The sequence below is a fragment of the Hippoglossus stenolepis genome, chromosome 13 (genome assembly GCF_022539355.2).
Source record: "Hippoglossus stenolepis isolate QCI-W04-F060 chromosome 13, HSTE1.2, whole genome shotgun sequence".
Taxonomy (NCBI): Eukaryota; Metazoa; Chordata; class Actinopteri; order Pleuronectiformes; family Pleuronectidae; genus Hippoglossus; species Hippoglossus stenolepis.
This window is the reverse complement of record NC_061495.1, coordinates 11,946,352-11,967,231: the sequence shown is the minus strand read 5'-3', so window position 1 is coordinate 11,967,231 and position 20,880 is coordinate 11,946,352. Positions and strand designations below refer to the sequence as shown.

At 43.3% G+C, this 20,880-nt stretch overlaps 3 protein-coding genes across 9 annotated transcripts in view; 2 read left to right on the top strand and 1 right to left on the bottom strand.

Annotated features, from left to right (window-relative positions):
- The window catches only part of LOC118119862 (bromodomain adjacent to zinc finger domain protein 2B), a 45,129-nt gene extending 44,458 nt beyond the window's left edge, over positions 1-671 (top strand). For all 4 annotated transcript variants that reach the window (XM_047342577.1, XM_035174256.1, XM_047342576.1 and 1 more), the window contains one exon: positions 37-671. In XM_047342577.1, the coding sequence (XP_047198533.1) occupies positions 37-184 (148 nt within the window). In that variant the 3' untranslated portion in view covers positions 185-671. The remainder of the gene's footprint in view (positions 1-36) is intronic.
- Positions 672-2,226: 1,555 nt separating this feature from the next.
- LOC118119766 (WD repeat, SAM and U-box domain-containing protein 1) lies at positions 2,227-16,106 on the top strand. Of its 2 annotated transcripts, XM_035174019.2 has the most exons (11): positions 2,227-2,742; positions 4,171-4,358; positions 5,554-5,640; positions 7,720-7,813; positions 8,168-8,201; positions 8,311-8,351; positions 8,708-8,814; positions 9,321-9,350; positions 12,339-12,515; positions 15,311-15,445; positions 15,574-16,106. In XM_035174019.2, the coding sequence occupies exons 1-11, from the start codon at positions 2,345-2,347 to the stop codon at positions 15,723-15,725; spliced, it is 1,443 nt and encodes a 480-aa protein (XP_035029910.1). In that variant the 5' UTR covers positions 2,227-2,344; the 3' UTR covers positions 15,726-16,106. The 2 variants fall into 2 exon arrangements, with proteins under 2 accessions (XP_035029910.1, XP_035029911.1); XM_035174020.2 differs by lacking the exons at positions 8,168-8,201; positions 8,311-8,351.
- A 760-nt stretch (positions 16,107-16,866) lies between these two features.
- Positions 16,867-20,880, bottom strand: part of tanc1b (tetratricopeptide repeat, ankyrin repeat and coiled-coil containing 1b) — a 105,907-nt gene continuing 101,893 nt past the window's right edge. For all 3 annotated transcript variants that reach the window (XM_035174010.2, XM_035174012.2, XM_035174011.2), the window contains 2 exons: positions 19,705-19,805; positions 16,867-19,600 (listed from right to left, as the gene is read on the bottom strand). In XM_035174010.2, the coding sequence (XP_035029901.1) occupies positions 18,007-19,600; positions 19,705-19,805 (1,695 nt within the window). In that variant the 3' untranslated portion in view covers positions 16,867-18,006. The remainder of the gene's footprint in view (positions 19,601-19,704; positions 19,806-20,880) is intronic.

Sequence of the window (20,880 nt, the reverse complement as noted above, 5' to 3'; positions counted from 1 at the left end):
TCTGAATTACAATTAAACCATTTCCAATCTTTGCAGGTACTTAAATTTAGAGACATTCATCATTGACGTCAACCTGGTTTTTGACAACTGTGAGAAATACAATGAGGACGATTCAGAAATCGGACGAGCCGGACACAACATGAGAGGATTCTTTGACAAACGATGGACTGAGCTGCTGAAGTAAAACAAAAAAATAAAATAAAGAAAATCACGTGTGCTACTCTCTACATATCAAACTTCATCTTTGGTGTCGGAGGCCTTCTCTTCACCTGTGACACTAGATCAGTATAGAGCTGTAATAAAACTGATGTGCAATGTGAAAGGACAAACACTCCATGGATCAGTATCTTCAAGTGCAATACTGTTTAGTTCATGAAAATAGCTCAACGTTTTGTCTGGGAATCAAACAGGTCATTGACTCTTTCTTATCATCAGCACTGCAGTATAGCTTTTTGTATATGTGTATTTATTTTTCATATTTATGTTTGAGTCTTTTCTAAGAAACGGAAGGAGATGGCACACAGCTTTAACTACGTCTAAAGATTGTTTTATGGACTACTGAACAAGCCAATCAAGAAAAAACAAAAGTTTACAGCATTTACTTGTGACTACGGGGTCCAGCAGTGCTACTGTTCTGTTTAAGTGTAAAAATATACGGAGGTTTACTGTCACATGTATAGTGTTCATTTCTGTCTTTATTTACATTTCTAAAATGTATAGTGTACATATACTGAACAGTCTCTGTGGATAAGGATAGTTGTAGCATTTCAAACACTGTCTGAACATCCACTCAAACACTGCTTTCCTCAGTATTGTAGTGCCTGACCTCTGAACGGAGTAGTGCATTCGTCTCTTTCTTCTTTTTCTATTTACAGTGTGTGTGTGTGTGTTCTGTGTGTGTGTCCTGCACAATATACTGTAAGAAAACCCCTTACACAAAATGCAAAGTTCTCTGTGGTGCATCGTGTTTGATCTCCGAGCTGTTCCTTTAACCAGTCTTGTCAGACGTCCTGCGGACAGACGTGACACCTGCGCTGGGCTTTAATCCAGCGGGGAGTTGGACGGAGTCACGGTCGGCTGGAGGCGTCTCCAGACAGCTGCAGTCAGAAGACTTGGAAGTAACTGGATTTTACTATGAATATTATGAAATTGGTAGCAACTTTTGTAGGTATATTATTTTTAAATGGTGGATGTGTGGCACAGATAAAATAAAAGTTTCTTTTCCAGAAGTAACACTATTATTAAGCAGAATCTCAGCCTTTTTAGCTTTGAAGATAAGTTTAACAATCATTTAAAATGTTATTTTAAGGACGCTTACTTAAGAATTAACTTTTTTTTTCTACTTTAAACTTCTCTTCACTGGGAAGTATTTCATTTATTATTTCACTCCTCCCCTGCTGCTTACTTGCATTTCACAGCTATAGTTATTGGGTAGAATAAAACATGATCAACAAATAAAATACAAAGTGTAGTTTGAGATCTGATGATGTAACAGAATATAAAGGAGCTCAAATCGGTTCAGGATTCAGATTTAAAATAATTCTGACAATTATCTTAGTATTTAAGATAAAATAATTATAACAGGACTTTTTACATTTTGGTTCTAAGTCAGTGTATCTTACAGACACTTATGGGGATATAATAAAGTTACGCTACTTAAAATAAAATGATTTCAAGGTGTAAATGGACTAAAAGGACAAGCTCATAAACATGCTATAAAGGGTTAAAAGTATCAGTGTCAATGAAGGTTTATTGACTACATAACTGATATTTTGAGGGATTTATGTATTTGAATTTTTTATACTTCATACATATACACCACTTCATTGTGAAATATTCACTCCACTGTTACTGCTTACTTTAATTTCCCAGCTACAGCAATTGGGTAATCAGAAGGTTGAATTCTGAACATAAATGATCAACAGATGAAATGTAATATATTGTTATGGTTATAATGTAAAGTAGATAAAATCAGCTCCACTGAAAAGAGCCACTCTGTGTTGTGTTGGGTTTTCATACTTTCTGATGATCACCATATTTAAAGATAAAATAACTCATGGACCTTTTGATTTGGAGTTCAGTAAAAATAAAGTGAAATCCCTTCACTAAAGAGGTCAAACTGTAAGAAGAAGTGAACATTGTGTGGCTGAGGATCACGTGACTGATAACATCTGAGATAAACACTTTATAACTGGGTTGAAACAGGAAGTCCATGTTCCTTCTGAAAGGCTCCACATCCGCCTTCATCCCTCTGACAGCTCCCATCAGCTGTTTGTCTCATATTAGATCAGTGTGCGCCCCCTGGTGAGTGAACCTCCTCCTCCTCCTCCTCCTCCTCTTCATCATGGTGACATTAGTCCACACTCTGCAGCAGCACACAGACGAGCTGAGCTGCTGCTGCTTCTCTGCGGGCCTGCTCGCCACCTGCTCGGCCGATAAAACCCTCCGCGTGTACGACACGGCGGATTTCTCGGAGCTGCCCGGCTCTCCTCTGTCCGGACACGGCTACGGGGTTCACTGCTGCTGCTTCAGCTCCTGCGGCCGGAGCCTGGTCAGCTGCTCCACGGACGGGTCCATCGTGGTGTGGAACCCGGACACAGGTGAGGCGGCCGCGGAGCTGCAGCACCCGGGCCGCAGTCCGCTCCGGGTGTGCGCCCTGGCCCCGGACTCCTCCCTCCTGCTGGCCGGAGCCTGTGACGGCACCGTGGCCCTCTGGGACTTCTCCTGCAAGACACTGCGCAGGTACAAGGAAACCCACAGCCCCCCAGCTCTGTGCTTAAAGTGACACTTCAAGTATTTAGTCACAAACCATTCATCATATCAATACAATCAAAATATAAATCTATATACATTCATCATACTGTAAACAACTGCCCAACTATAAGTACTTAAAGGTACAGTGTGTACGATTCAGGTGAAAGGGATCTAATGGAAAGAAGAAATTGAATATAAAATAATCCTAGTGATGTTTTCACTAGTGTTTAATAATCTAAATTGTACAAATTGTTGTTTTCTTTACCCTAGAATGGGCCTTTTATATTAAAATACTTTATATTTACATCGAGAGTGGGTCCTCTCTACGGAGGCCGCCATGTTTGTATACAGTAGCCCAAACTGGACAAACTAAACACCTTAGTGTCCTCACCTTTTTTATGACAACTGAAGGATACCACAGGTTCTCCTTCATGTTTTGAAGGGGAGGACGAGGTATGAGGGGTATTCAGCTGCAACATGCAACTTCACCAAATTCTACACACTGGTCCTTTAAGTTATTTGTCAAGTCAACACCCCAAGCCTATGGAGTCTGCTGTGTGAGTTATGTTTGACTATTTCAGTGCATCAACAATTACAAAAATTATAAATTAAAATAAAAGATTATTAGTTCACTGTGATATATGACAAATGTTTCGTATTTCTGCATAAAAAAATACAAGTTATTAATCGATTATCACATTAGATGCAGTTTAGTTTTATGTCAATCAACTGTTTGACTGATCAATTGTCTCAGCATCAGTGTGAATGTTTGCTTTGGCCACATCTGGTACAACCTTCATCAGCAGATGGAGACATCCCACAATGACCATTCGGTTCTGCCTTGATTTATATTGTTTTGTAAAACTTTTAATGGTGAACTTGATCATGTGCCATTCATTATTTATGTCTTCATCAGAGTGAGCAGAGCACAGACAAAAACACATTTAAAGAAAACCCAAATTGTTTTAATTTAAAAGGAAATACTGCATTAATGTTGTACCTCATGTCTCATAGTAAGATGCTGTTTGGAAAAGTTTAACATATAATCATTCATTAACTGAACTCATCTTCTAAAGAAAGATTAAAGTTATTTCATGGCTGCATCAAATTAGGTTTAAAGTAATATTACTGCTTTCAAAAGAGACACATGGGACTAAAGAACATGAAACACAATCACATCAATGAAGCTGATGGACTAAGTTAATAAAACGGTGTCCTTGTATGTGCAAAATCATTTTGTGAAGATTATCTTCTAATTCCACATCCTGACCCTCATCCCCTCAGGCCTGATCTGTCCCTACACTCTCACAGGTCATGTTAAACATCACAGTCGAATCCAAAGTTGTTTTTAAACTGGATCATGTTGTTCTCTCTACTTCACTCCCTTCCTGTTAAGTTGTGTCGTTTCCCGCACAGATGCAGTTCAGTGAGCGAGGCCAGTGTCGTGGCGTGCTGCTTCTCCCCGTGTGGCCAGGTCTTCGTGACCGGCTGCACCAACGGCGACCTTAAACTGTGGGACGTGGACATCAGCCTCCTGCACGCCGAGAAGGACGCCCACGACCTGGGAGTCACCTGCTGCAGCTCGGCACCGCACCTCAGACCTGGTCAGTTCAGAGAGCTCAAAGGGTCAATTCAGTCAAATTACAGAAACACACATTTCCCCATATATTCACTTGCATACAGATATTTAGTATTTTTGTGCAACAATTTTTTAGAAAATATTTGCCTCTTGTGATTTTTGCTGCCACATCAGCACCGTTCCTTTCTCACCGGTTCTCTGATCTGAAGTGAAGAGTTGAATCATTGACAATTCAATATTTGGGTTCATGTTGAATGAACCCAAATGTTTTACTGAGCAACAGCGCCCTCTGCAGCCTCATGTGGTGATTCATTCTGTTAGTCGGTTTCCTGTAAATAAAGAACTAAATCTATCAATGTGTTGACTGGAGCTCTGACTGTGTCGTCCCACTTACTGAACTGAAACACAACTGAATGGTGGATATTATCCATGATTCACAGTTTCCTCAACTAGAGGAGCTGCTGTTGTTAAAAACAACTTTACTTTGACCTTGTGTTTGTGTTCCTGTACTTATGTCTTTGTGAGGACCCTTTAGACCCTACATAGTGAGGACACTCACTTTTCCAATGGGCTTTTTGAGGGTTAAGACTTGGTTTTAGAGTTAAGGTTAGAATTAGGGTTTAATTTAGGGTTAGGGTTAGGCATTTAGTCCACCAAACTCTGTTTAAGATTCTTCATATTTTAAAGGTTTCCTTTCTGAATATTGGAGAGAAACTCTTTAAGGAACTATTTCAGCAGTAGTTCCACTTTTACAGCTCTGTTATTCCCAGAAGATCCAGTTCTCTCCTGTTTGTCTCATATAAAATATAAAATCCACTCAGCACAAATTAAGTTTTCACGGAGAGCAGATGGTTGAAAACAACCTGTTGCACACTGTCTTGAATCAAAATGTTCATTTTATGATGTTGATTTAGAATTAAAAGCTCATAAATCTTATTATGAAAACCTGATTCTAATCCAAAGACTTTATCTATGACACTTACTGTGTAAAAGATTCATGCTGCATCCTGTTCACACACACAGTCCGTCAGAGAGCATTTATTCATGTTTGGTTATTAAACTCAGTTAAGCGTGAATATTGAGGTAAGTGTGTGTGGGTGTGTGTGTGTGGGTGTGTGTGTGTGTGTGTGTGTGTGTGTGTGTGTGTGTGTGTGTGTGTGTGTGTGTGTGTGTGTGTGTGTGTGTGTGTGTGTGTGTGTGTGTGTGTGTGTGTGTTGCAGATGGCTGCTGTGTGGAGTTTCGACTGGCCTCCTGTGGACAGGACAGCCAGCTGAAAATATGGATTGTTTCCCAGCTTGAAGGAGCAGGTACGAAACCTCCGCATGCTCCCTCAACTGAAAACTCCCATCACTCCATCACTGGATAGAGAGAGGAGAGAGAGAGAGAGAGAGAGAGAGAGAGAGAGAGAGAGAGAGAGAGAGAGAGAGAGAGAGAGAGAGCTTTAACCTTGAAATCTCTGCAGAATAGAGGAATTTTATTAGTGTGTGGAATAAATCAGCTGCAGACTGAGTCATTAATAATGCATCACTTTAAGACATTCTCCTGCAATACAGAAGCAGCAGAGGTGTGTGTGTGTGTGTGTGATGAGTTGGGAGGAGCGTATATCCACTCTGACATTCATATCTTGTACGAGCGATCGCAGTAAACGTTGTGTGTTTGCTCTCAGGTTGCGCCACCTGCTTACAGACTGTATGTTGGCGTCTGTGAGAACACCATGTTGCACGTTCCCTAAGATGTGTTGCCGTGGTAACAGGCGTTTCTGGGGAGGATGCAGCGTGTCCTGTGTTGTGACCCTGCTGGGGTCCGTGGGGATGTTTTCTCTCTCTGAGCAGGTTGTAGAAGGACACAGAACAATGTCTGCCCTCGTTTACTTCCTTTAAAACACTGTTTTCCACATGTGTCTCTGTGGAGGAGCTTCCCTCTGAGAGATGTGAATTTATTTTGTCCAAGCGAGAGTGTGTGCACGTGAAGCAGGGGAGCTGGTTTGAAACTGGGATTTCTGTGTTTGCTGTTGATGTGGAACATTTTTCTGGTCCCTGCCATGGGCCTGATATTTAGATGGCTGCATATCCAGATGGAATAGTTATATTCCGGAGCTGTTTGGAAGCTCTGTGGATCTGATCTTTTAAAATATTGTCAGTCAAATCTTTTTCCTATTACCTAGAAGCATAAGTAGCCTCACACATTAGTTTTATTTTGATATCTCACGTCCACAATGTATTTTGTCTGCTTTATTCATGTAGTTCAGTTTCTTTTCTCCATCCTCACCTGTGTTTGTTTCACATCGCCTCATGAATATGCATGAAAATAACAAATGATCTGTCCACACACTCTGGAAACAGTTTGTTCTCTAATGGAAGTTTGATTTAAGACGTTTGTTTACAAACTGATAATTTAAACACTGCTACAGACCAATTAGTTTTGGCACAAACAGTAGAATTGGATGCACAGTGGTGTATTTCTTTGAAGTGTCTCAGTATCTCAAGCTGTGAGAACCACAGCTTTACTGCCCGGAAGAAGAAGCTTTTGTTTCCCAGCAGCTGTCAGCAGGTGGCACCGCTCCGAGCCAGACAGGGAAGAGAGCTATTGATAAAAAAGAAAAAGAAAAAAGTTTTGGGTTGTCAGACTGTGGGGTGGGGGTCCAGTCGATGATGCACTGTGAAGTGTGTGTGTGTGTGTGTGTTGTTACGAGGGACTGAATTTCAGTATATTTCGACAAATTGCAGGAGGCCGGTAGTTGAACAAATAGACACAACTTTGCTATGACCTTGTGTGTGTGTGTGTGGTTTTGGTATTACTCATGTTGTGGGGACCTAAATCTGTTTACACAGTCATATTATGGAGACTTGTCTTCCTTATTGGGACAAAAAGCAAGTCCTTGTGACTTAAATCTAGGTGAAGACATGTTTTAAGGTTTAGGCAAGAAGTAACTATGTTAAGTTTAGAGGGGGTCTGGAGAATTCAATGTAATTGCGATGTAATGTCCTCTGAAGTCATAGAGAAACGACGTGTGTGTGGGTGTGTGTGTCCAAGTGTTGTTGTGAGGTACTGAAATTTAGTATTTTCTGACAAGGTTGAGCTGAACAAATCCAGAAACAACTTGACCTTGTGTTTGTGTTCCTGTACTTATGTCTTTGTGAGGACCCTTGTTTAGACCCTACAGAGTGAGGACACTCACTTTTCCAATGGGCTGTTTGAGGGTTAAGACCTGATTAAGGGTAAGGGTTAGGATTAAGCATTTAGTTTGTATGGTTAAGGTTATGGAATGTATTCAGTCAATTAGTGTCATCATAAGATAGAAGTACAAATGTGTGTGCGGTGTGCGTGCGCGCATGTTGATGAGGGACTGAATTTTGTGTGTGTGTGTGTGTGCGTGTTTTTTTCAGCCTGGGTGATGAAGCTCCTCCACACTCTCACCAGTCATTCGGCTCCAGTTCTGTCCTGTGCCCTCTCCTCTGATGGTGACCTGGTCGTCTCAGGGTGAGAAGACACACTCCCCACAAAACACATCTGAATATTGTCCTTTGTATCCGTCATTTGTTTTTTATAATTTACTGTAAAACCATCACCTCCCTGGGATCAGATAAAGTTTGAAGGAATCTCTCCTCCCTGGTTCTCTGAGCTGATCTGTGGTGCTGCTGTTCCCTCAGTCACCACAGGGGGAGTGTGTTTTGTGTGTGCAGCTTTTGCTGGGTCCATAATCTCTGCTCTGTTTGTGGCCCTTAAACAGAAACATGTGAAAATGTGTTTTTTATAACAACAGTTATTCTATAATGCAAATGGCTGCATGTGAATCCTGCGAATGAAACACTTCACTCTCCAACTCCTCAACAGTTCAGTGGATAAAAGTGTTGCAGTACATGACGCAGTGAGTAAAACACAGAGAACACTCGCATTACGTTGCCTTCAGGTGGTTTTAGAGAAAATGGTTTAAAAACAACGATTTTCCTGTTTCCTCCATGCTGCTTCGTTCACAGAACGCGGGAGCCCTGCTCCACACATTGAAACAGCACGACAGGTGAGCGGCCTCCGCTGCGGAATCTCTGCAGACAAACACAATCACAATCGGATTCCCAGTGTTTGGCATCCAAACGTGTGATTTTTGCTTGATTAGTTTTCCTCCCAGAAGCCCCGGGTGCGGTGACGCAACAGGCCGCGGTTCGGCTCCGCTCGCCAGTCAAGTCCTTGAAGTGGCACCGCGGGCGGGCTGCTTTGAAGTGTTCGAACGGGTTTAAGATACTGAACGATCTAACACTTGATTCAGATTTATTTTTTTTATGAAGAGGAAACGTGACTTTTAACGCAGATCTCTTCCTGTGCAAGTTTCTCTCTGTCACACTCACACTTCACATGTCTGCCCCCCTCACCCTGCAGGTATGTGACCGCTGTGGCTCTGTCTCCCACCATGCCGTGGATTGCAACCGGCTCCATGGACAGGACGGTGAACGTGTGGAGAATAGGAGATGGAGACGGCTTAACTGGTAAATGCTTAACAGGGGATTGTTCGGGGGTCAGACTCCAACAAACGCACCTCTTTTTAAAATAGGCCCTTAGCGGCGGCCTCAGAGCCCAGAAGCCGTTCGAAGCTTCCCCTCAAAGAGTCGTTCTGGGAGATGTCCAGCGGGACAAGGCTCGTATTACATGTGTGGTGGTGTCTGGCTGCAGCGTCTCGAGGAAACTACCGCTGAGCCCGGGAGAGCGGCTGTTATCGAGGTGAATCCTCTTCCAGCCCGACATGAAAGAAAAATATTTGGAATAGAAAATGAAAAGGTGCAATCGTCAGACATCTGGAGGCCTTGAAGCTTCATCAGGGAAGCTCCTCCATCTGCCATCAGTCAGCCCCATGTTGACAAAGCAAATTCCTCCTCAATTGAGATCTGACTTTCTCCCTCCCTCTTTCTCCTACTCCTCATCTCCCTCTGTCCTTTAATCTTCTCTTTCTTTCTCTTCACATATTAAACTTATTCTCTTTCATGTTTTCCTGCAGCGGCTGAACCGAGGCAGACAGAGTGCCAAGGTAAATAAATCCATTGCTCTGTTTTGCCCTCAGAATTCTTCATTCACAGTCGTATTGGAGCTCAATACTTGTTATTACTTTCTTAAACATTGCAAGACATGGCGTTAACATTTTCACCAGTTTCCTATCGGTAATAATTTATGGATCTTGGTGGGAAAAAAACAGGCATATTTAACAGACTTACATCTCTGAGTGTGTGCAACTTGAATTTCAGGGGACTCTTGGGTCTTGCATTCACCTGAGTGCCATTCTAGTTTTCTCTATGTTGCATGTGATGGAGAGCTTTCCCCATGTTGTGTTTGTCATGTTGGTCCACTGTATATCTACATACTGTAAACTGTGTTGTGTGAAGCCAGAAACAAAACGCTTCAGTTCTGGTGAAGCCAAGAAGAGAAGTTTCACTTTACCCAAACGAAACATCTGCCATTATTCTTTCTGTCCATGCCGACAAATCCCATGAAAAGACTAAAACCAACAATTGGTTAATCTCTGTAGTTTTACCAAACCCATATATTCCTACTCTATTGTTAAATAATGCAGTTTATAGTTTCATATAAAAGAGGCTGTGTGATATCCTACAACAGGATTTTGGTTTTTAGCCATGTTAGAGCCATGACTCTGGGGATCACAGTGTCAGTCCACCAGTTTGGTCCTAAAAATATCTCAGCAGCTATTGTTGGACTTGCACTGAATTTTCATCCACACAAGAACTCTTGATTTAGATTTACTGATGATGTTTCCATCAGCCTCAACTGTGATCAGTTTAGTGCCGATTAGCATCTGTTTCTAGATGATGTTCCATGTTGGTTTTCACAGGGTTAACACTCAGTTTTTAATCCATTTTAACACAAGGCAGCCACACGGAGGAATTCTTGGACATGGTGTCAATTAGTTTGGAGCTGACGCAGAGAAAAACATTCAGTAAACATGAAGTTATTCGAAGCAGGCAACCTTTTATTAGGTTTAATGACTAAATAATAGTTATCCTGGAGGGCTGTTGTACCACCAGAGCACAATGACCGGCTGCCCCTCCGTCAGAACATGAGACTACAGCTCTAACTCTTATTAGTTCACAGGCTTTGGTGACATTACATGACTTCCAGCTCCTCCCAGCTTCAGCCTGACTGAAGATCTAATCAGCAGCAGTGATGGAAAACATGTGTTGTAGACGGGGCCGTAAATTAAAAGCAGTGGGATACTGTACATCTTGAAGTTTTCAATGAACTGAGGGTCTGAGCTAAATGCTGCTGCTCCATGTTTAGTTTGACCACGAGGTACAAAGAATGAATCTAGACTGGGCTCTGCTGTGCAGACGATGCTTATTAACAGAATAAATTCATTGCTGGCTTTGGTCTGTTCATGGGATTCGTTGACAGTTAGAAAAATAGACAATCACCCGCCTCGTCCTCTGAGCTGTGAAGAATGGAGATTATGGAGAGAAGCCTCGTTTGTGCATCTGTCTGAGTAATTAAACCAAGAAGGCTGAGCCGTGAAGCTCTGAGGTTTTCATGTTTCCATGACTCAGCCTCGCAGACTGGGAGACTCCACACACTCCCAGGCAGAGCTGGTGTTACTCTGCTCACTGTCATGCAGATCCAGTGAGTGGATGTGTTGCATCTGTCGCTTCAACAATTTGCTCCAGACTGATCTCAGCGACTTCTGGGTGCATCAGCCACGAGCGTTTCAACCGACTTTGAGGGCCCCAGGCACAAAATGTTTATGTGTATACAAATAGATAATATTAAATTATTAAAGTTTGAGTAAAACTCAAACTTACCTCTAAATTATGAAGCATTTGGCAGAAAGTTAGTGGCCTTGGGTCTTACTAGGTGTCCACACACCTCATTTTCAGACATGAACTCCAGTAAATGTCCGGACACTTGAGACTAGACATTTTCGGCAGTTTGTCTTTGACATGGAACGCAGTAGGAGATTCTCCGGTCCAGACATGATCATAACAATAGGAAAATGTCCAGAAGGTCCACGCGAGGGGAGGAGAACACATTAGCATTCTCACATACAACCCCTCAGGAGATTATGCGGAGTTCACTGCACATCTATAAGCCACTATGACTTCATTACAGTCTGACGTACAAAGCCGATCATAGAAGTTACGGAGGTTCTCACAAAATTGTTGCTGCTGTGGATTCAGCCGTTCCAAGGGGGGGCCCCTCTCAGCCCGGGGGGCCCTGGGTAATTGCCTGCTTTGCCTAACTTGTTGCAGTGCCCCTGGAATCAGCTCGAGTTTTAGCATTCAGTGTTTTTACAATTAATCATGAGATTTAATAATACTATATTGAGATATTAAGGATGGATCAATCAGAGGCAGGAATATCAGTGCCGCCACAGGACATGTTATAATTTGAGTGAAGGTTGTTTCTCTTCTTTCTCAGACATGGGGGCGATCAAATTGCCTCTTGGCAGTCGAAACAGAATTTCTTTTGTGAAGGAAAAACATGCATGGACTGTGAAATGTTAGAGGCAAGAGGTGAGGGTGAGAATCCCTCCATGGGGTGAGCGTTGTAATGAGCTACACCTTCCAGTCTTCAGGGTTATTTGAAATGCTTCCAGTCTTGGGCTAATGATGGGCGATGGGAAGCATGCGGCTGCTGTGAGGTGTCATCAGCAGGGCCGAACACTCCGGGCCGGTTTATCTCAGCCTGGCGTGATGAACGACGGCTGCCCGCTCGCATGGCGTCACACTGAAGGTTGATGAGCTGCATGCTGGCTCCGTCTGAAATAACACAACCCCGGCTTTCATTTTCTTCCCTCTTCTTTTTGATCCCACCTTTGAGAGGACAGGGATGTGTGCATGTGCATGTGCATGTGTGAAGGTTAATTATCTCCGATCCCGCCGCAGAGGGAGTGTGTCCATTTTTCTGCGGGGTGTCAGGGAAATCGTTTGTTTGCATCAGATACGTTTTTGCTGCCAGAGACGGGGGGTGTAATAGCCGAGCACTTCCTCCCTTCCTGTTGTGTGTTCTGCAGGAAGGAAGTTGCCGGGTCACTTCAGGGCGCTGCTTGCTGATTGGTCGGAGGAGGATGTGCAGACTTGGCTGCATGAGGAGGGACTAGAGCAGCTTGTCGGCAACTTTAAAGCCAACAACATCGATGGACCGGAGCTTAGCCGGCTGAACAAGGAAACAGCCTCAGAGCTAGGAATTGGTGAGGATATAAATCACAGTCACGTACATTAGTGTACACAAACACACACACACAACACACACACACACACACACACACCACACACACACACACACACACACACACACACACACACACACACACACACACACACTGGGATTCAGTGTTTTTCTGGGGATTTACTGTTTGATCCTAAAACATGACAAACCCAAATTCAATAGCATGATATAAGCAGCTTTTATTGAGGCTCTGATTTATTTTTTCCCAAAATACAGATCTGACTTATTGACATGAAGCTGCAGCGTTTTTTGTCTGTTTAATCACAAATGATGCAGCGAGGACAGAAGCCCACACGATGACCTTTACGTCACAAACAATTATAATCCCTCTTAAAATATGATTAATCCACGCTGGGCTGCACAGGGTCTACACTGGGGGTCACTGTACAAACTGTAGAAATGAAAAATATTTCTCTGTGCGGTGGATGGACATCAACAACCCCCCAGGGCACACGAGTGAATGTTTTAAAGGAACATCTTACACTTATTTGCCTTTAGATCAATACACTGTGATGTTAGCTTAGCATTAACACCTGAGCCTGGCTAACTATTTCCACCTGTCTTCAATCTCTATGCTAAGCTAAACTAACTCACTGCTGCCAGAGATGGTGTCTGTCAGTTTAGGTACTTCTTATCTCACTGATGTTTGTTCAAGTTCGTTTCTGATGAGTTTGGTTTTAATTAGTTTGTTGATGCTTAAAAAAAAAAGAAATGGGGTGAAACATCATGATTGACAGCTGAGACTGACTCATGATTGGTCGAACATGTGAATCAGCAGGACCTCGATACAGAGGCTCCATCCCCCATTCGCTGTTGCACAGACTATAAATGTGAAAGATGGCGGCGTTCGCATTCCAAGATATTTTGGTTTCATTTCTGGTTAATGGGCGTGAAGATCTGTGTGGACCATCTTGATTTGATATTTCAAAAATGGGGTAACACATCATGATTGACAGCTGAGACTGACTTGCAATTGGTCGGGGGTTTGTATCAGCGGGACCTCAATACCGCGGCTCTGTGTCCCAGACTCCGTCTCCAAATGACGACATCAGCGGAATATTTTGGCTTCATTTCTGTAAAGTGGGAGGAAGTGGAGAGGCGTTGTGCATCTTTATTTACAGTCTAGGATCATCATCATTTACAAACTACAAAGTTCAGCTTAAGAAATGGTCTCTTGCAGTTCTTCACCATATAACACACAGTTCTGTCTAGAAAACGACATCAGGTCAAAAATATGTATGACGTCCTCACCGCAGATTAAAACCTGATTATTTTCTGTTGAAACTCCCTGGATTGTAATTTGTGTTCTTGTTGGAGGCCTGAGCGTTTTATAGCTCGTGTTTTAACTCTGGTAGTTTCAGCTAAGTGCAGTCTGATTTGAATTCTTATTTTCACACGCAGCTTCGAAGGGAGCGAATCAAACAGTTCACACACTGCATCTAACCCACAGAAGCTGTCGTTAGTCTGATTACAGGTACTGTGTGTAATCACGTAACAAGTTGCATCACATCCCGCCCCTTAATCAGGGTAAAAAAAAAAACGCCCTTTGGCTGTTGTTTGCTTTAATTGTCTGTAAACACTGTTTAAAAAAAAAAAAGTCAACTCATCCTCCACGCTGCTCCGTTATGCAAATCATGGTTTTATGGAATGGGAATTGCTTTTCTGTGTGTTTTCATTAGCACAGAGCGAGGACAGTGGAAACAGCAGATTGCCACATTTCCTCTCCGTTCTGTGCCCTGCAAATAACAACTATCATTTTCCTCCCATGCTGTTTGTGTGAGTGTAGACACACACACACTTAACCACACACATACACAGCAAATTTGATTCCAGCGCACTTTCCTTGATGAAATATTCATGAATCTTTGAGTAAGGGGAGGAAAAAAAGTTCCTCTTGGATATAATTCAGTGTATCTCCGAGGAGATGGCTGCCGCGTCTCATCAAATTATCTATCTAAATGTAAAGTGGACGGTATCGTACTAATGGCTCGTTCTACCATGAAAGATGTGGGAACTTATGGAAACCTCAAACCCTATAGAGCTGTAAGGAGCAGTTTTTCCCGTCCTGGAGTCATTTCCTGGATTAATTAAAGCACTTAACGGGTTCAGCGTGTTTCACTGAGGAGAGATGTTTTGAATGAGACAAGGTCTCTTAAGGACTTCAGGAAAAATGTCACTGCGGCAGCTCCCATTCGCTCCATCACCGGCCCCCACCTCTATGACGCCACACGCAGACACAACCACTACTCATGTGGCCGTAAAGGTCGTCCCTCCGATTGTGGCTGGTGGTGAAATTTGCAGCCGAGGACAAATTCAAAGGGTGATGCAGTGGACAGAGACGTGCAGCTGTCGGCAGAGCGACTTCTCCCTGATTGGACCCTTTTGGACTTTTATTCTCAATTAGAACAATGAGAGGTGTTTGAACCAAAAGCTACATAAACTCAGGGGGAGACATCAACCCACAGTGAGTGTGTCTGCCTCTTTGTCTCAGATTGAGCAGGAGCAGAGGTCCATTTGTATTCCTCCTCCCTTTTGTTTGAGCCTGTCAAGTGTTTCACAGAGGAACACTGAAGCCACACGTCTCAGTGGAATCACATTAAAGCAGCACAGTGAGTCGTTTTACAAGGAAAACCAACAGGTTAAATGTTGGATACAAAAACCCTTTTGTTTCAATAAAGTTTAAGTGTTGGTAGAAATTGCACTGTGTGTGACATAATTCAACGACCAGAATACTAAACACGGTTATTGGTTTCTCAGAGTCGGTGGGCCTCCGCGGTCGTCTCCTGAGGAAGATCGAGGCCTTGAAGGCAGAGCAGAGCGGTTCAGACGCTCCTGATGAGTTTCTGTGTCCAATCACCAGAGAGCTGATGAGGGATCCAGTCATCTCTGCAGGTTAGACGGGAAAAAAAGTGAAATGGAAAAAGGCAGTGCCCGTGATTCTTTCTGTATACATCTATACGTTTTCTTTATCAACATACGTTACTGTCTCAGTGTCTTCAAAGTGTGTGTCTACCTCGCAGATGGGTATTCCTACGAGCGGGAATCCATCGAGAGCTGGATCAGAGGCAAGAACAAAACCAGCCCCATGACCAACCTGCCCCTGCAGACCACACTCCTTACCCCCAACAGATCTCTGAAGATGGCCATCACACGGTGGAAGTCGAGTCAGTAGGCAGCAGCTCGTTTCAGCTTGTTTGTCAGAATCCACCCAAAAGATACTTAATCATTAAAGTAATTACTGATATAAAGTTTTGTTCAGGGTGACGCTCAAGAGTCAATTTGAAAGAATAATCTGAATGTGAGGTTTAGGATAAGTTGATGGTAAATAAGATGGTAGTCTTATTTACTACAAATGAATATGCCTGCCATTTTTCAAGGCAATATATTGTATCGTATATATATTTATATGTAATCAATACTGTGTATTTTTGATGACACTCTTACTTGTAACAAGATGTAAGAAGTGTAGTTCAATAAGGAATAAAATTAATCACTGTTGAAATCAACTTACTAATGTTAGCCTGTGGCCACTGTAGTAAATCTTCATCCTAAATTAAATCTCTAATCATTGTCAATGTAACATCTGCAGGAAAAATAACAAACTCTCATTGAAGACAGTGCTGCATTTGACAACACAGATCACAAGATTCTGGAACAGAGACTGGAACATGTTATAGGGATTAAAGGAACAGAGCTAAGATGGTTTAAGTTGCACCTATCAGATAAATCTTAACGACTCTTCCATGCAAACTAAAGTTAGTCATGGAGTTCCACAGGGTTCTGTACTGGGAGCGATACTTTTCACTTCATATACGATTTGTTCAGGCAATATTATTATAAAGCACCACATAGCCTGTATAGATTGCCCTCTTGTGGCTGGCTGAAGTATAGTTTATAAAACCCACATCCTCCTTGTTGGTGGATGGGACATGGACCAAAGTACATGTCAAATAATTGTTCTAATCTTTGGTAGTTCTCATCTGTTTAATTAGTATTTTGTTTGCATAAAAACAGGGGGATTTGTAATGACTGACAGCCGAAACTTACTCGTGTGGTTTAACTCGTGTATCGGCAGGACCTCGTTACCACAGCTCCTTCCCCCTGATTACGACCACCCAGACTCTGGCTCCATATAAACAAGATGGCAGTGTTCGTATCCAGGATAATTGAGCTACATTTCTGGATAGTGGGGAGACATGTGTCGCCCATCTTTATATACAGTCTATGGTCCTGCTTCATAAACTGAGATTCTAATAGTAACTCTTGGCCTGAGCAGTCTTGTGTTTTTTCGAATAATAATCAGCAGACCTGTGTGTTTTTTCCTCAGAGGGTCTTTTATTTCTCTCTCCCATGATGGCTATGGCAGTAATGTTCTATTACAGTATGTGATCACAGCTAATAAAGCTCACAATACTGAAACCATGGAAACAATTGCATTAAATGTACATATTAAAATAGAGGTGATGGCACTAAACCCCAAAACCATTTCTGTTTTTTATAGATTTTTTATACTCTGAAATATAAACTGCAATTGTAGCATGCACTTAAACTCAACATTATCGAGAATCAGAAAATGACTTAGTAGCTGTGCAAAAATAACTATATAAAATATATTGCTTTTACAATTAACCAAGCCATCGGCGCTGTAAATAAATTAAACTAGACAGCAACAACAAGCAGGTACAGAATAGGATTTCAGTTGAATGTTAATGGAGATTTATATAATGTACAAACATATTTAACAAATGCTTTTTTTTAGAACGTTTAAACACCTTTTGAACAACAATGTGCATAAAACTCAAAATACGCAAGTCTGAACTTGTCAATACACGGAACACAGACCTTCACTGAAAAGAAGGAAAAGTACTTATTTATAATAATATACACAAGGATCTATAACATCCTTCGTAAAACACAGGAATGCCCGTCCTTTAGACGTTCTTTGACCTTCAGTGAGGACTTCCTCTTCTTTACTTCTCTCAGCACCATGGACGTAATGAACACAGTTCAAAGCTCAATTTCCATTCACTCAGAACTGTTCCGTAATAACATTAAGCTGGAACTGAAAGTGTTGTTTAAGCGGCCTAACTGTATATAAAGTGCTCACTGTCACCGTTTTGTTTTGGTGAGGACTGTACAGTACACGTCCGAATACTTCCTTCAGTGCAACGTCTCCAGCTCGGCTGAACGATGGCGGACGTGTCATGAAACGAGCCGACAGCCACAAGCGACAGGTTGGGAGGAGAGAAATCTGGAGCATTCGGTACACTGCCCGCGGCCTGCGTCCACACAGGGAATCAAACAGCTTGCGTACTGTATTTCTAACAAGGCTTAAAAGTGAGACTGTATTCTGTCTGGGGCTGGGTTAAAAAAATTAAATCCACCTTTCCACTTTAGATTTTTGCTAGTATGTGTGTGCGTTATGGACTGTACGAGAGACAAAACAAACATCTCTACACGTTCGACTCTATAAAAGATCGCTTTGGTTTCATCGAAGCTACGTGAATGGCAGGATTATCTCGGACTAAGCCCGGCTGCTTGGGCTTACTGTCCATGAACGTGTGCGGCATAGCCAGCGCTGGCTTGGACTCTTTGTAACAGTTGGCGGCTTGGCAGAATTTCTCTGTGAATTCCTTGGCGTGCATGCCGTTTTGTAAGATACTCATCGTCATAGCACCCGGAGGTGCCGGAGGTTTGTGCTGCTCCTGGTAAGTGCTCACTGTTTTGGCGTAAGGCGGCTCGCAGTCGACAGGCTGCAGGCCCATCGCTGACATGTGACAGACCAGCCCGTCGGAGGAGTGGTTGAGCCAGCTGCGGCCGGCAGACTGCAGGCTCTGGTGGCTCTGCAGGCCGAGGTGCGGCTGCATCTGCTGCTGTTGCTGAAGGAGCTGCTGAAAGCGAGCCGTCTTGTCAGTTACGCCCATGAAGGGTCTGGGTTTGTAGTCTGCTGCAGAGCTGGGCTGTTGGCTGTGCTTCGTCTTGGTGCGGACGTCGGGTCCCAGCTTGCCGCTGTCTGATAGACTGCTGCTGGACGCCAGGCTGCTGGTGGAGCTGGACACATGCATGCTGCTGCTGCTGCCTCCTCCCTGCGATCCTCCTGCACCACACATGCCCTCCTTTCCTATGTCGAGGTGGTTCACCTGGAGTCCAGGACCCGAGCAGGCCAATGCATCTAGAGAGGAAACAGAGTGACAAGACAGCCTGTCCTGCCCCACACCTTTTGAGCTGCTGCTACAGGATGAATATGAGACCTGCGGCGAATGGAGGCTCTCGTTTTCAAAACTGTGACCCATGGAGGTGGAAGCTGCTGCCAGCGACATGCGGTTACCGTACACAGGCTCGTCAGCCGGAGAAGGCAGAGGGCTGATGTCGATGCCTGGTCCCGGCTTCAGCATGCTAGACATGTGTCGGCTGGGTAACGGACTGGAGGGAGCGTACTGAGATTTGGACCCTCCTGAGCGACCCCCCACGGCCCCAGCCTGCATGGAGCTCATATGCTGGTTGGTCTTGACGATCTGGGCCTGCTTGGTCGGCTGCAGAACTAGGCCCTGCTGGGCCAGTGCCTCCCTGTGCTCTCGAGGGTACCGGTGAGGGGGGAGCCTGCCGGGGCCTGGGGGTGAGCTGGGGGTCTGACTCTGATTCTGATGTCCCACACTGTTGCTGACAGGCTCCGAGGGTAAGACTCTGTTGTAGGAGTGACTGTTGTGTGACCAGCATGCTTCAGCTGTCCTGGCGTGATGAGCGGGTGCTGCCGTCTCCTCCTCCTCTTCTTCTTCCTCTTCCAGGATGTCTCTTTGGCCTTCCACGCTCCTGGCGAGGCTGTGCTCTGAGGGTTCGTCCTGTCCTTCATCTTGCTCCTGGTCAGACTCGTGGCCTCCTGACGCCTGGTTAGAAGCCGCTGCAGCTCCAGCGAGGCCGCCTTTGGTCTGCAAGCGCTGCATCTGTTTGCACTCATCCTCCACTCGAGCCAGCAAACGGCGGATTTCTCGGTTATTGGGGCACAGCTTGGCTGCTTCGTGCAGGTCAGCCATGGCTGCTGCGAACTGCCTGTGATCAGAGAGGAGAAAGACCTGGTCACCACATCCAGAACATATTCATCACCAGAAGCTACAACTACCGACGCTGGTCTCGGGCTGTGCTGAATAGTTTACCTGCTGCTTCTTTTAGCTCTTGCACGAGCGTAGTAGGCCTCATAGGATTTGGGTTTCAGCTCCAGTGCTTTAGTTGCAAACTCCTCAGCCATCCCGAAATCCTGCAGGATGAGGAAAATGAATACATTTTATATGAATACAAAATTACAGGGACAATGCTCATCAATAAACAATTCTGTAAATGAGCCAGTTTAGCTAAATTTCAACTACAGTCGCTGGGCAGGTGAGAAAACAGCTACAGAGGACAAATACAAAATTAGACACGCACACTTCATAAGAACACATATAATGTTAAAAACAGTACAACAATACATAAAACAAAGAACATATAACCTAAAAGCACACTCAGGCTGCTTGAATCTGCAGAGTATGGTCACACACTTGATTTTATGGTCACACACTTGATTTTCTTTCAACCATGATTTAAAATTCATTTTAAATGAACGAAATGTACCACAGTCTCTGATGGATGTTGGCAGACTGTTCTAAGTATGAGCTGCTCTAACTGAGAAAGCTGCTCTGACCAAAGTTCGTCCTGAAACTTTTCAATCCCCTCTTACCACTGACCCAGTGTGTGACCCAGTGTGTCCATCATCAGTGGTTTTCTGCTTGATAGAAGAACTAAGGCGGAGGAGCCAATCGGTGAAAAGCCTTGTACACAAGACAAACGTGTGAACATTTTCTTTGACATCCTGATCCTTGTATTAAAATGAAACATAAGGCTTGATTTCAGTCAGAGATATTAACATTTTAAAATATAAATAACGTTTACATTTGTTATTAATGATAATTATTTCTTATTAGTTCTGTTTATTGATTGGAGGGCAGAATTTATCTCTCAAGGTCAAACCATAAAAACAGTTTCATGTCTGCTTTGTATCACAGATCATTTCAAGCACTGAGTAATAATCAAATCTGACCCAAACTACATCTCACCAACACTTTATATAACCTGTGTGATGTAATAAAATACCTGAGCAGGTGTTTCTGGAGAAAAACAGCAGACAAACTGCTCATATCTCCTACGTGTTTGCAGCTGATTATCACATTAACAGCTGGTTTATTACAAAGGTCTTCCTGCTCGGCTAAGACTTCTGTTAAAAACAATTATTTAAAAGAGACAATTTAACGTCACAGTAGCTTAAAAATGACTATCCTCCTCAAGTTTCCAGTCTC